Raw genomic sequence first — 15,923 nt, 5'->3', positions numbered from 1 at the left:
CTCTTGGTTCCATTTTCTTATCCATTTTAAGTTTTCAAAATGTTTAAGAAATAGAGAATCATAAAAGGTAACATATGTCTCAGAATTCCTTTTTGTGAGTTTCTCCAAGGACCCAAACCTGCATCCCGTCCTTTTGGACTGTTCCTGTCCATGTACCTGGTCACAGTGCTTGGGAACCTGCTCATCATCCTGGCCGTCATCTCTGACCCCCACCTCCACACCCCCATGTACTTCTTCCTCTCCAGCCTGTCCTTGACTGACAACTGCTTCATCACCACCATGGTCCTAAAGATGATTGTGGACATCCAATTCAGAGTCGAATCATGTATGTGGGCTTCCTGACACAGATGTCTCTGTTTATATTTTCAGAGGTAGGAATGGTATGCTTCAGACTGTGATAGACTACGACCAGTTTGTAGCCATCTGTCATGTCCTGAATTATCCAGCTATTATGAACCCTTGGTTCTGTGGCTTCTTAATTTTGATATCATTTTGGGATAACCTTTTGGATTCTCAGATAATATGATTTAATTCAATTATAATTTACCTGCTTCAAGGATGTGGAAGTTTCTAATTTTTTCTCTGACAATTGTCAATTTATTAATCCTGCCTGTTCTGAAATCTTCATCAATTACATGTCCTGTATTTTGATGTTGCCATCCTGGATTTCTTTCTATAGGAATCTTTTTCTCTTTCTATGAAATTATTTCCTCCATCCTGAGCATACCATCATTGGATGGGACACCCAAAGCCTTCTCCACTTGTGGATCTCCCCTGGCAGTTGTTTGCTTATTTTATGGAGCAGGCTGTAGGGTGTACTTATTCATCTGCATCACATTCTTCCAGAAGGGTACAGAAGCCTCAGTGATGTACATGTTTATTGATTTTTTTCATTTACACATTGAGGAAGAGATTCCTGAGGAGTCTCCAGAGCAGAAGAATCTGATCTCAGTACCTTTGACATTCACTTGGTACAGAGTTTGGACTTGGCAGCAAAGCTTAACATGTACACCTGTAAATGGTGCCTCTTGCTTACATTAGTTTTGTACATTTTAGACTTTAATTCCTTATCATGTTTCACTTATAAACCTAAAGAATGGTCTTTGCCAGTGTGGAGAGAAGGAGAAATATAGAGAATTTAAAATGGGTTCAAAGTTTCACTTTGGGAAGCAGAAATTTTCTGGAAATAGATGTTGATGATAGCTGAACACCAAGGTGAAGGTGATTAGTACCATCAAGTGAGCAAAAAAAGTGGTGAAATGGCAATGTTAATGTATATTTCACTATAAAAAACAATGGAAAAATACCAGTGGGCTTTAAAATAAAAGGTGAAAGAACAAATCAAGTGAATAGTACAGGGACCAAAACTTTGGCCTTCAGCTCTTTTTCCCTCAACTACTATTAAGAAATACTTAGAGATTGGGATTGGGGTAACATGGACCAATTTGGCTAATGATCACCTCTGTGCATTGAACCTCCAAGGTCATGTTGTAATAAAAATCAGCTGTTTCCCCCAGTGCCTCCAGCCCTTCAGTCTGATGGCTCCAGTCCAATGGGCTCCACACCTGTGTCTACCCTCCTAGGGTTGCATAAGGAGGGTTACATCTTACCTTGTATTCACACCGAGCCCACAGAGAGCAGAGTCCTTCACTGGGCATGAGGTGTGGTATTTGAATTGCATTCCTCAGTCATGACCCAGCAGAGAGGCAGCTTAAACCAGTAAGTGCTGAGGGAGATGATGGAGGGAGGGAGGACCATTAGAAATATTGTTTTCTCCTCATCAGGACAAACACATCAGCGTGGGTAGTCGGAGGGGAGGGGAGTGACAAAAAATCATACCCATGATGAGTGTGAAATTGTGTTCTGTGTTATGTTGGGGTCCCAGAAGACTCATGCAAAGATTTGCTTTCTTCCTATACTTGCTGTGCTTGCCAGGCACACCTCACCCATGAACATTTAAATGTTTCCTAAGTACTACAAAAAATTAATGAAGGGGATGAAGAGGAGGAGCAGGATGGCAGCAACCATCACATCATGAACCATGTTTGAGGGATTCCTGAGTGTCAAGCTCTGACTTTTTATAGCTTGCTTCATTTCATTTAATCTGCATAGTTTTCCCCAAATTGTACATGTCCATCTTATTTTCCATAAAATGAAAAAAAAAACAAAGATTTTTTATGTAACTGCTATCAGACTGTTAGGTAAAACAAACTGAAGAGATTTTGAATGGGTCTGTCTGAATATAGACACAGAGCTTCCTGCCAAGAGAATCCTGCTGGGTTTCCTCCTGACAACCCAACAGTAAATTGCACTTCTCTGTCACTCCAGGAAGAGACCCCTTGCTCACTATAGCCTTTACAGGGCAGAGCAGTGGCTGGCACCTGCTGCATCAAGTATAAGAGGGGTAGCTAAGAATATAGGCAAGGACCACAGAAAAGGTAGACAATCACAGTTCAGCACAGATTTCCCTCCTGACCCACTCCAGGATATTTTGGATCTGTCCACAAACTCCTGCATTTTTGTAATCTACAAACCCCACTTCAAAAGGATACTTAAATTCATGTCTTGAAAGACTTGATTTCCTTCTACTGGGAAGAGTCTTCCAAAATTCCTCAGATATCCCTGTCATCGAGACCTCTGAATATCTGCTTAAAACTTACTATTGATTGGAAAACAATGAAAACATTTACTGCTCTGGATCCAGACATCAAGTATTAATTGTGAATCTGTCTCTCGCATCTGTTATGTCAGTGAAACAGACAGATTTTCAGAATATCTTACTTAATTTCTTGTTAATACAACTTCATTGAGGGTAAAGTTAAATATACATATGGGTATTTCCTGCATGATTAAGATGTGATAGATAAAAAGGAGGAAAGGCAATTGATATTATTATTAGTAGTAGTATTATTATTTTAATCTTCATACCATTTAACTAAAATATCATGATATTTGAAGTGATTGTTTTTTTTATTTCTGTAATGGGACATTTTATTGTGTTCTATTATGTCCTTTCATAAGTGTAGGCTGTGTATCTGGAAGGAGAATACAAATTATTTTTTCATTTCTGATTTATAAGATCTTCCCTCGTTTGGAACAAAGGAGGCATCAAAAATAAAAGGACTATCTGTTAATGTTGGGTAGTCACTTCCTTGGTCGCAGAACATGTCCATATCAGTGTGGCTTCAACACACTTGGTGCTTTCCTTCTGCACTTTTGTCCCTTTCAGGAAAGTCAGAAATAACAGGAAACAAATAATAGTTCTTGCTTATGTCTTTTATGCCTCATGGACACATGACCCTCACATTTTTTATTTAACAGCATCTGCAGTATTACATTACTCCAAGGAAATTGCAGAGGTATGTATTAGCATTAAAAAGGAAAGAGGGAGAAAGAGAAGTAGACAGGCATTCTTTATGTTAAGTTAATTCATATTTTTGAGTTCTATCATTCTAGGCTTCCCAGGGTTTTGACAATTGTTTGAGTCAATTAACTTGCCATTTTCATAAGGTTGGATTTCTTTATTTGGAAAGACAAGACAATAACAAAATGTATGTTAGTTTCCAAACTTTCCTTTCATGGGTTATATGTGGAAGACATGGATGTGTTTGTCCCTATTTCTTTAAGCAGTGTACACCAAGACAGCTGGAAAGATGTGCACACATTCATCATATAGTTGCAGGTTAATGATCTGAGATTAAATGTTGATTTCTTGACTCTCAGATCAGAGTACTGGAGCCAAATTAAAATATTATTCCTTTATAAAATGAAATTACTCGATCAATAATCCTGCAAGGATTATGACCAGATAGACATAAGCAATATTTTTAACAGTATAAACTGACAGTCATAGGTTGCGTTTGACTAGAACTGATTTTGTTTTGTTACTGAGATTGAAACCAGAGGTGGTTAACCACTGAGCTACATCCCCAGTACCCCTTTCTAATTTTTTTTTTAATTTAGAGACAAGGTTTCACTAAGTTGCTGAGGGCCTTGCTAAGTTACTGAGGCTGGCTTTGAACTTGCAATGCTCCTGCCTCAGCCTCTGAGCCACTGGGATTACAGGAGTGTGCCATTGTGCTTATCCTAGAACTCATTTTCAATTGACACACCAAATATAGGTGATTAATAGTTAAATGGGGTTCAATAACCAAACTTTATGCATATATTATTTGGAAATTTTTGTTTATGGGATATGGAGAGAGAGAGACAAGGATTTTGAAGTTATTTTGTAATAATAAACTTGCTAATTAAAGTTGTTCCTCCCTCAAGATATACTGTACATAAGCTGAATTATTTGAAGAAGCTGCATGTCCTTGACAGAGAGACTTAAATCCACACAACAATGTAAATTTGTCCATTTCAGGAGCAATTGATGTTTGTTGTAGACTACTTAGATAAGCTTGACATACTTTTTAAGGTACGCCTTCAAGAACAAAACTTACACATACACATATCAGTACTGACATCTCTAGTAACATAGAAAATATACCCACTGAATCCTGTGTGAAGGTTTTTTTTTTTTTTTGAGGGTGGTGGTGGAGGAGACACAGGTATGTAGGAGAATGGAATCATACAAAGAAACCTGGAAGTGAAATTATGTAGGCAAAGATCCAAATCCCTCTAAAATGTTAGTTCTGAAGCACATATTGCTAACTTTATTTTCAGTATAAGTAGTGGGTATTATTGACAGTAATAGTAGATAAACTTAACAGGGCATTTTCTCAATACCAGGGAGTACTCTCAACTCTGGGCTAAGGAAAGAACATGAAGAACTTCACATGAAGATGCTCTGATGATGTTAGTGTTTGACCAATGCCAAGGCATCATGATATTTTAAAATATTCATAGCTAAATACAATGATAAACAAGACTTAGAAACACTTGATTGTGCAATTTAAATAAAATAATTGTAAACTATTCTGCAGTCTCACAATAAGCTAGGTAATTATTGTCCCCATTTTAGACACGAACAAATGGCCCAGGAGGGTTTACTTTATTTTCTCTACTTTTCTCTTCTGCTTTTTTAAAAAATGATATCATATTGTGACCTCATAAAACAAATAACTCTTTGTCACCTTACAATAGCTGAGGTAAGAGAATTGCATCCGAGTTCCAGGAAGTGTGGGCATTAAAATTCTATTACATGGCATAAGAAGAGTAGCACTCATACTTGGGCTTGAGGGACATCCGTGAAGCAAAAATTCTCAACAATGTGTAGAATTTATGATCGGAAATATAATGACCAGTGGAAAACAGAAGTTTTTTAAAAGCCAAAGAACATCTTCCTCACTAGATATTTTATTGAGATTATAAGGGATCAATATAAATAAACCAAATGAAATATAAATTTTTAGTCTGCTTCTTAGTATTTCATGGCTGTTTCATCATTGACAGGTTCAGTGCACATAAAGCCCACATTGAGGTCAGTGATGACATTGCTTATGTGCATTTACCTTAAACATATTTATCAAAATTTGAAGTCTACCAGGTTGAGTATACATATTGTATTTTAAATAACTTTTTAAAATGCAAATAAAATTTGATAGAGGGATTCTTTCACAAATGAGGGAAATCAAAAAATACCAGCAGCCAAAATAGCTTTGGAATAAATCTGGAACATATTTTCTGATATAAACCAATTTACCTTTAGTTTTGATATAATGCAGTCTTTTTTATTTTATTTTTTTACTTCTTTTTTTAAATTTTTATTAATTTTTATTTATTTTTTATTTTTTTATTGGTTATTCAAAACATTACAAAGGTTGCAGATATTTTAAATATTCTAAAACAAAGGAATGTATAGATTGTTTGAATATGTGTCTCTTGCTTATTGTTTACTTTTTTTACAATACTCTTCTCTGTTTCAAAAGGTGTCCAAGAACTAGAGAACCACAAAATCTAACAGGTGTCTCAGAATTCCATCTCTTGGGACTTTCAGAGGACCCAGACCTTCAACCCATTATCTTCGGGCTGTTCCTGTCCATGTACCTGGTCACAGTGCTTGGGAACCTGCTCATCATCCTGGCTGTCAGCTCTGACTCCCGCCTCCACACCCCCATGTACTTCTTCCTCTCCAACCTGTCCTTGGCTGACATTGGTTTCATCTCCACCACGGTCCCAGAGATGCTGGTGAACATTCAGACTCATAGCGGAGTCATCTCCTTCGTGGGATGCCTGACTCAGATGTCTCTTTTTATCCTTTTTCTATGCATGGATGATCTGCTTCTGACTCTGATGGCCTATGACCGGTTTGTAGCCATCTGTCACCCCCTCCATTATGCAGTCATCATGAACCCTCGCCTCTGTGTCAGGTTAGTTTTGGTGTCTTTCTTGTTTGGCCTTTTGGACTCCCAAGTGCACAATTTGATCATCATACACTTTTCCTACTTTGAGAATGTGGACATCGCTAACTTCTTCTGTGACCCTTCTCAATTCCTTGGTCTTGCCTGTTCTGATACCCTTACTGTAAATATACTCATGTATTTTGTTGGTGCCATCTATGGTTTCCTTCCTCTCTTAGGGATCATTTTTTCTTATTACAAAATTATTTCCTCCATTCTGAGGATCCCATCCTCAGGTGGGAAGTACAAAGTCTTCTCTACCTGTGGCTCTCACCTCTCAGTAGTTTGCTTATTTTATGGAACTGGCATAGGAGTGTACCTTTTTTCCAATAAGTCATCTTCCACCAAAAAAGGTACAGTGGCCTCAGTGATGTACACTGTGGTCACCCCCATGCTGAACCCCTTCATCTACAGCCTGAATAACAAGGACATTAAAAGTGCCCTGTGGAGGCTGCACAGGAGAGCAGTGTGATCTCAGGTCCTGTGGCGTCCATTTGTAATGTATGCTGGCAACAGCAGAACTAAACATCCAGACATTGATCTACCACATTGGTCACATTATATTTTGTAGTTTGATAGCTTTAATTTCTCATCATGCTTCATAGTAGAAAGAAGGTTTCCATGGCTGGGGGAGGAATGGGAAGTTTTAAAAATTGGTATAAAGTCTCAGTTTTGGAAGGTGAAATAGTTCTGGAGATAGAAGGTGGTGATGGTTGCACAAGGAAGTGCCTATGATCACTGCCACTGTTTATCTGTATTTTGATATTTTCAGTTTGTATGTAAAAAGAAGATGGATCCTTAGGGAAAAAGAGAAAATCAGAAGTGAATAGTACACACAAACTTTCTCCTGAGTGTAGGAAGAACCCAAACTTACTGTAGACATTCATTTTCTCTTCTTCCTCCACTAATAGGAGGAAGTCCTTTGAGACTTGAATTTTGTATATCAACATGACTTAGTATGAGCTCTGTGTGTTGGGCCTCCAAGGTCTTACAGCAATAAATAATAAGGCCGTGACTCCACCCCTTCATCTGGACTCCCAACTGCGCAATTGGATCACCGTACACTTCTCCTATTTGAAGAACACATTAAGTGCTCAGGGGTGGAACCATTTTTTACCCTCATGAGAACAAACTTTTTAAAATGTAAATAGATAAAATGAATACCAGTAGAGTAAAGAAAGGGGAACAGGTGGAGGGAAGAGGGAAGGGAAAGGGGAGGTACTGGGGACTGAAGTAGAGCAAATTATATTGCATGCATGTGTTTTTGTATCAAAAGAGCCCAGATAATATGTATAACTGTAACATATAATAAAGGCATTAAAAAGGTGGAACAATACCAACATGCACGTTTCAGATATGAGTTTTGTGGACTTTATGTATTTGGATATTATGGGGATACCCCTACTTCCCCTAGATAGCTTAACCCCAACAGGAAAATTGGATCCCTGAAATCTGTTTCATATGTACTCCAAAAGGATTATGAAAATAATGCTGAGAAAGAAGAGGAGGATGATAGTGTCCCTAATGACATGGACTGACTTGGAGAGAGTCCTAAGTGCCAGGATCTGATTTATGTATCCTCTATAACTCATTTCATTTCATCTGCATTAACTTGCCCAAGTCTAAGCTTCTATATTATTATTATTATTCAGAGAAGAAGGAAACACTGCATTTTTATGTAGCTAATATGGGGTGTTTGGTGGAATATTGATAAGGCACATTTGCATGGTTTGTCTGATTATAAACATAGGGCATCACAGCAGGAGAATTTTGGAATGCTGCCTCCTTGACAACCCAAGAGAAATGGTCAGCAACTCCTGAGTAAACTCTGGGAAGGATGACTATGGATGACAGATTTCCATCACATGAAGATTGGATACACAGTGACCAGCACAGATCTCTCTTCTTGCAGCTGCCTGTGTCCTCCTCTGATCTCTAACCAGCCTGCTCAATCTTAAGAGGAGACAAAAGAGATGTTATACAAACCTTCTTTAAAGTCAGTGTCATTCACTCCTGGGTCCTAAGATGTCATGTAATAATAATGACAACGTTCAATTATTCAAAGATTAACACAGGATCTTAATGAGCAGAAAAAGAGAAAAAGGAAGCCCAAAGATTGTTATTTTTCCCAAACCACAGTTAAAACACGTGTAACCTATGTGATTCTGCAATCTGTATTTGGGGTAAAAATAGGAGTTCATAACCCACTTGAATCAAATGTATGAAAGATGATATGTCAAGAACTATGTAATGTTTTGAACAACCAATAAAAAAAGAATCCCCCCCCCCTGCATTATGCAGTCATCATGAACCCTCATCATTCCTAGTGTGAATAAGTTTCTAGATCAGCCTTTTGGACTATTGTGGCATAATTTGAGTGTCTTACAATTTCCCAACTTCAAGGTTGTGGAAGTTGCCATTTTCTTCTATGACCCTTCTCAATTTCTTCTTCTTTTCTGTTCTGATGTTTACCAATAATGTAGTCATGCATTTTCTTGCTGCAATCTCTGGGTCTCTGCCTATTTCAGAGATCTGTTTCTTTTACTATAATTTTTTTTTCTCCATCAACTGAGAAGTCTAAAGCCTTTGCTCTTCTGGGTCTGACTTTTTGCTTGTGGCTATTTTTGTATGGCAAAAGCTTGGGATGCACCATGGTTCTGTTGTATCACAGTCACCTAAAAATAGGGCAGCAGTTACAGGGATGCACACTGTTGTCACCCCTCTGCTGACCTCCCCTTCATCTATACCCCAAAGAATATGTTTCAGCATGGTAGAAATTACAGACATCAAACTACAAAAATAGAGGTAGCCAGGGTTGGGGGAGGAAGGAATGGGAAGATTTTTAAATGGACACAAATGTTCACTTTCAAAAGATGAAATATGAATGCAGATGGATGACACTGATAGCTGCAGAATAATGAGACTGGGATCCATGGCACAGAATCCCATTTATATGTAGAATCAGTTAGGTGTTAATAAAGGGACCCAAGAGAAGGGAATATTGTAGACAAAATTCTGCTGAATGCAGGAAATATCCACAACCTTTATACATTCATTACTCTTCTTCTTCCACCACTAACATTAGGAAGTCCTTGGAGATTTGGAGAGCATGAACCAATTTAGCTAATTATAGCTCTAAGCATGGAGCCTCCGTGCTATATAGTAGGTAAAACTTCTCCTGTATCCAGGCTTCAGCATGATGCTCCAGTCCAGTGGGCTCCACACATCAGATCTCTCCTACTGTGGTTTTCTGAATTGGGAAGTTGCTATCTTACACTGTATTCATATCAATCCTGAGAATCGAATCCAAGCCTCAGGCAGAAATTTGGCAGAGGTGACGTGTTGGATCCTCAGACCTTGGTCATGACCCAGCAGAGACCCAGCATCACCCAGTAAGTGCTGAGGGAAATGATGGGTGGAGGAGGGATTATGGGTCCTCCTCACTAGGACCAATTTTGTAGCCAGAGAAGAGGCACCGATATGCAAAATTTTGGCTTTTAGGACAGTGAAGTTTGTGTTCTTGGTCATAGTCAGGGTCCCCAAAATCTTATTTAATGCTTTTCTTTCTTCCCATAGATAGCTCACTCACTGTCTAGGAGAAAATGGGCCTCTTTCCACTGTTCTATAAGCACTCCAAAAGATTAGCAACGGGACCTAGGTAGCAGGAGGAAGACACCAACCACAACATCATGGAGCATTCCCGAGAGCTCTTTAAATCCCAGGCACTAATTATGTTGCTTGTTTACGTTTCATCTGCATAGCTTTTCTGTTGTTATAAATGCCCACATTATGATTTTACATAAATAGAAAGAGACAGCATTTTTAGTCACTTGCATGTGGTTTTGAGGTAGAAAAGAGTGAGTTCTGTTTTCACCAGCCTGATTATAGACAGGGCATCTTGCTCTACAAATACTGGCAGGGTGCCCCTTGACAACCCAAATGTCCTTTTTATTTTGTGTCACTCCAGGAAGAGATGCCTTGTTCACTGGGCTCTTTTATTTTCTTTTTTTCCCCGTCATGTGCTAGATCACAGGGCAGAGCAGTATGTGGCACCATCCATCCTCTTTGGGAAGCACAGCCCCAGCCCATGGGCACAGATCATGAAAGAGCAGACAAGGAGCGTTCAGCACAGACCTGACTCTTGCCTCGTCCAGGAGATCCCTGCAGCTGTGCACACCCTCCTGGGAACTTGTACTCAGCCCACCCAACCTCAAAGACCTGAAGTCAGGGCTTGATTCCATTCCTAGGAAACCAGAAACACCTAAAAGAATGTTCCTCAGATATAGGTTTAGTTAAAGGTCTACATCTAGTTTCAAGTTTCTAATATTTGGGAAACAATGAAAGATTTATTGCATGGGACTGAAAGGCTACAAATTTAATTTTCTCTCCATTTGGCACCTGTTTATTTCTGAAACCTGAGGCAGAGTGTTATTATCTCTATCTCAGCATTGTCATCTGAGCAGACATCTACCTAGTCCATACAGCTGCAAGACAACAGATTAAGCAGTTGCTCTTACTGTGATCCCTCATAAGGAAGGGACAATCTAGATATCAGTATTATAAATTCAATCTTGTACCACACTTCCAGTCTGAAGTGAACATTCTCCTATTTCTATAACAAGAAATTTCATTTTTCTCCTTTTGTAAATATTACTTGTATATTTGGAGAGGAATAATAATTCCCCAGAGCCTATATCTTCTAGGCCCAGATGAGGACTAAACAACAAAAAGCTCTTTAAATATTGAAGAGACCCTTTCTTAGTTCACAAACCTCGACCATAATCAGTGCAGCTTCAGACACTTGGAGTTTTCCTCCTGCACTTCAATCCCTCTCAGGAGTGTCCCATGGAACTAGAGTCAAGGGCTTGACTTGGGACATGATACATGTCAGGGCTTCGTATCATTCCAGTATCAGTGCTTTTGATGTTCACATTCATTGGTAACTCACTATTCCCATAATATTCTGTATTTTTTAAAAATAGTAACCACAATGACCAAACCGTTTTAAGTTCAAACTTCACTTATATGACATGTGTAGACAGGTACTCTGCCCCTAGCAGTGGGTATATAAGTTGATAGAGGTGGAGAGTGTCACACATACCTGCATCCAGCCACAGGTAAATGACTACTCATGGAAATGGTGATTTCCTGACTCCCACCCAGGGCACCATCTCCTCTAGTGGAGTGAAATAGAAATGTGATTCCTGAGAGAAGATGGAATTCCTTGTTGATTCCCTATGAGAGAATTATGAATTGATGCCCTGTAAGGAAGTGTTGATGTATATGTTAAGTATATTAATAATAATGCCTGCCTTTAATCGGGACACCAAATATAGGTGTTTTGCAGTAAAACTGAATATACATCAGTTGTTGGAAGTCACATAACTATCCTCTACCCTGATGATGCATGAGACTTTTCAGTAGTGTGATGTGGAGACAAGCAAAAGAATTTTGAAAAAGTGCCCTAATAAAGCATTGATAAATGAGGCCCCTCTTTCAGGTAATTGTGTGCATGAACTAAAACATTTCAGGCTAATATTTGTACTTGACAGATTTAAAACCACATGCCAAAGTAAATAGTAAACTAGTAGTACATTTTAGGTAAAACAGGTAATTCACACTGTTTACATGAGCTTTAGGAACTTTTAGGTTAGTTTTAGAAAAAAAAAATTTTACAGAGATCTAAGTCAATACTGAGATGGAAACATTGATAGGAAAATCTAACCATCAAATTCATGATAGAATTTGCCTTTGGGGAACAGGTGGATCTTGCAAATACTAAGCTTTCAAATTCAATGTCATGATTCAAATGTGTGTAAAACATCAGGCCTGAAGCATGCATCATTAAATGTTTGTATTTTAATGTAGGTAGTGGGTACTCTTGGTAACAATATTAATGGAACATTTGATAAGTGCCTGGTTTCTAAGGCAGTGATTCCCAAAGCTGATGTAGTAAAGGACCCTGGAGACCTTCACATGCAGATACTCCTGATAGAATTGTTTTGGAGTGAAGCTACAGAATCAATATATAATAAAATATCCATAGGTAAATATATTGCTTAAAGAAACTGAGACAGACAACCCAGACAACTTGAAAGATTTTTCAAAACCTTTTATTTTATGATATAAAATTGAGACCAACAAGGTAGAAGAGATCAGGGCAGTAAGGAGGGGAGGGCCAGGGAATATTGGGAAGTGAAATTGATCAAATTTTGTTAGATGCATGAACCAATGTACAGCAATAGAACTCAGAATTCTGCATAATTAATGTGCACAATGAAAAAAACATCATCTAGGATTCCTTTATGGCGCCGTCTGGTCCTACTGCCTTCATAATTATCACCATTTTAAAGATGAGGAAAGTGTCTTGGCATTGTCACGTTATTTCGGGTACCTTTCTCTTTTGTATTTTCCACAAGGAAATCATAGTGTGAGTTGAGAAAAAATAATGTGCCCAGGTTGTCTTCAAGTAGCTGAAGTAGGAGAACTACAATTTATGTATCAGGCAGAATTAATGTGAAACCACTAACTCAGCCTAAGAAGGTTCCTACTTCCAATTCACATTTATGATTTTTGGGTTTACTCTTAGCTCCAAATTTTCAAATGAAAAAGAAAGGTTCATGATCAGAACAAATAACAAAGCAGGACTGGCAGGCCATTATAGAATGCAGAATCAAGAGGGAAAAAATTATCTTCCTTTGAGATAGTATGAGTTAAACAACAACAAAAACCAAAACCACCCAAAAGTTAAAAACAAGTTCCAAGTTTAAAAACTTTAAAAAAAATTTTATTTGTTTTAATTAGTTATACATGACAGTAGAATGCATTCATGCACTTTGATAGATCATACATAGATGGGATATAGTTTCTCATTTTTCTGAGTGTACATGTTGAAGAATCACATCGGTCATGTAGTCACATACATACATCCAGTAGTAATGACTGTTTCATTCCACTATCTTTCCTATCCCCACATCCCATCTCCGCCCCTCCCATCCCTTCCTTGTACCTAATATAAGGTAATGCTATTCGTCCCTAGTTTCCCTGCCTTATTAAAAAACAAGTTTCTTTACATTATTTCTTAAGCTTGACTGACAGGTGCAATATAGGCTAATGTCACATTTACAGTAGTGACTTCATATTATTATGTGCATTTAACCAAATTGTATTTGTGAAAATTTGAAGGTTATAAAAGCTGGAGTATTTACATTAAATAATTTTTTAAAAAACAAAATATGTTTCCTGGGCATATATGTTCACAAAGGTGAATGACATTTAAACACACGGGTGATGAAAAACTCCTGTAAGATAATTGTCAAATATCAATGTTTTGTAATAATGAATTGATAAAATAATATAGTCTTAGCTCTGATACCATATTGACAAACATTTTAATAAAGGGAAATTGTACCATTGTCTTAGAATAAAAAGTTATATTTGACAGTTTCTTAAATTCCTCTGATGATGGACTTTTATCCAACAGTGGAAAAGATATGTCTTATGTTTTACTTTTCTAAAAAGAGTAGTTTGTACTTTGTTGTGTATGAGGATTTGTTATCTATGACACTCTTGGTCTTCTAATATTGCTCTGCTTGGTATAAATAAAGCAGGTGTATACAGAGCATGGTAAATAACAGCAACCATTAATGGGAGAATTCTCTGAAAATTGAGTTTGTTAAAAGACAGAAGCATTTCTGAAGATATATAAAAAGAAATATAAAAACTTCATATGTGAATACTGAAATTCTAAGCATATAAAGAATACTGAAACCTGGAATGGTGGTGTACCTATAATCCCAGGGGCTCAGGAGGCTGAGGCAGGAGCATTGCCAAGTTTAAAGCCAGCCTCAGCACTTTAGTGAGACCCTAAGCAACTTAGTGAAGCCCTGTCTAAAAATAACATAAAAAGGGCTGTGGATGTGGCTCAGTGGTTAAGCACCCCTGCATTCAATTCCTGGACACCCCCGCAACAATGAAGAACACTGCATTGCTATTATGTTCTTTCCTTTAGTCATTCTTCCAATGCTTTATTCATTCTTCCAATGCTTATTTCTTCAACTCAAAAGGTGTCCAAGCAATATAAACCCCACAAACCTAACATCTGTATCAAAATTCCATCTCACGGGACTCTCAGAGGACCCAGACCTGCAGCCCATCCTCTTTGGATTGTTCCTGTCCATGTACCTTGTCACAGTGCTTGGGAACCTGCTCATCTTCCTGGCTGTCAGCTCTGACTCCCACCTCCACACCCCCATGTACTTCTTCCTCTCCAACCTGTCCTTGGTTGACATTGACTTCATCTCTACCACGGTCCCCAAGATGCTCACGAACATCCAAACTCACAGCAGAGCCATCTCCTACGTGGGCTGCCTGACACAGATGTCTCTTTTCATCATTTTTGTCTGCATGGATGACATACTTCTGAGTGTGATGGCCTATGACCGGTTTGTGGCCATCTGTCACCCCCTGCACTATCCAGATATCATGAACCCATCCCTCTGTGCCTTCCTGGTTTTGGTGTCATTTTTAATTAGCGTTTTGGACTCCCAGATACACAATTTATTTGCATTACAGTTTACCTATTTCAAGAATGTGGAAATTTCCAATTACTCTGTCACCCTTCTCAGGTTCTTAATCTTGCCTGTTTTGATTACTTTAACAGGAGCATAGTCATTTATTGTCTTGTTGCCATATTTGGTTTTCTTCCTGTCTCAGGAATCCTTCTCTCTTACTCTAAGATATTATCATCAATTTGAAAATTCCATCCTCAGGCGGGAAGTACAAATCCTTCTCCACCTGTGGGTCTCACCTGGCAGTTGTTTGTCTATTTTATGGAACAGGAATTGTAGAGTACCTTGGTTCAGTTATGTCACATTCTCCCCAAAACAGTGTGTTGGCATCAATGATGTACATTGTAGTCACCCCCATGCTGAACCCCTTCATCTACAGCCTGAGGAACAAGGAAATTAAAAATTCCCTGAGGAGGCTGCACAGGAGAATAGCTTAAACTTAGAATCCCTGGCATCCATTTGGAATATAAGGAGGAAAAGGTAGCACAAGCAATAGTTCATTGTCCCTAGTCACATTAGTTTTTACTTGGTGTTCTTTAATTCCTCAGTGAGTTTCTTAGTAGAATGGGTTTTGTCACTTTGGGGAGACAGACGTACAAAGGGGGCTTTTAAAACTGTGTTGAAAATTTCATTTTTGGAATAGGAAATATTTGTGGGGATCCATGATGATGCTAATGATGATTGTACAACTGTGTTTATAATTAATGCCACTGGAATGAGCAGTTAAATGGTAATTTCTGTTATGTACTATTTATCACAATCAGCAATGGGAATATAGTGCAGATGGTTCTTTAAATATTATGACATAAAATAATTCAATTCTGATGCTTTCTGCTAGTAGTACAAGAGTCCAAAATCTGTGTGGACATTCATTTACTCTTCTTCTTGCTCAGCTACTATAGACTTGCATAACATGAATCAATTTTAGCTAATTCTGAGCAGGTGCATGGAGACTCCAATGTCATCTTATAGCCACTAATCAGCCTGTGCTTCTAGGCCTTTGTGTGAT

General features: G+C 38.2%; 1 protein-coding gene and 1 pseudogene across 1 annotated transcript; both read left to right on the top strand.

Moving 5' to 3' along the window:
* Positions 1 to 5,817: 5,817 nt before the first annotated feature.
* On the top strand, positions 5,818 to 6,816 carry LOC143401174 (olfactory receptor 7E24-like). Its single transcript, XM_076858310.2, has one exon. It carries the CDS (start codon positions 5,818 to 5,820, stop codon positions 6,814 to 6,816), a length of 999 nt encoding a protein of 332 aa, XP_076714425.2.
* A 7,550-nt stretch (positions 6,817 to 14,366) lies between these two features.
* LOC143401168 (olfactory receptor 7E24-like) lies at positions 14,367 to 15,351 on the top strand (annotated as a pseudogene).
* Positions 15,352 to 15,923: the final 572 nt, after the last annotated feature.

Source organism: Callospermophilus lateralis, chromosome 1 (assembly GCF_048772815.1).
Source record: "Callospermophilus lateralis isolate mCalLat2 chromosome 1, mCalLat2.hap1, whole genome shotgun sequence".
Taxonomy (NCBI): domain Eukaryota; kingdom Metazoa; phylum Chordata; class Mammalia; order Rodentia; family Sciuridae; genus Callospermophilus; species Callospermophilus lateralis.
The sequence above is the reverse complement of the archived record's forward strand: the minus strand, read 5'-3'. Positions and strand labels throughout refer to the sequence as shown.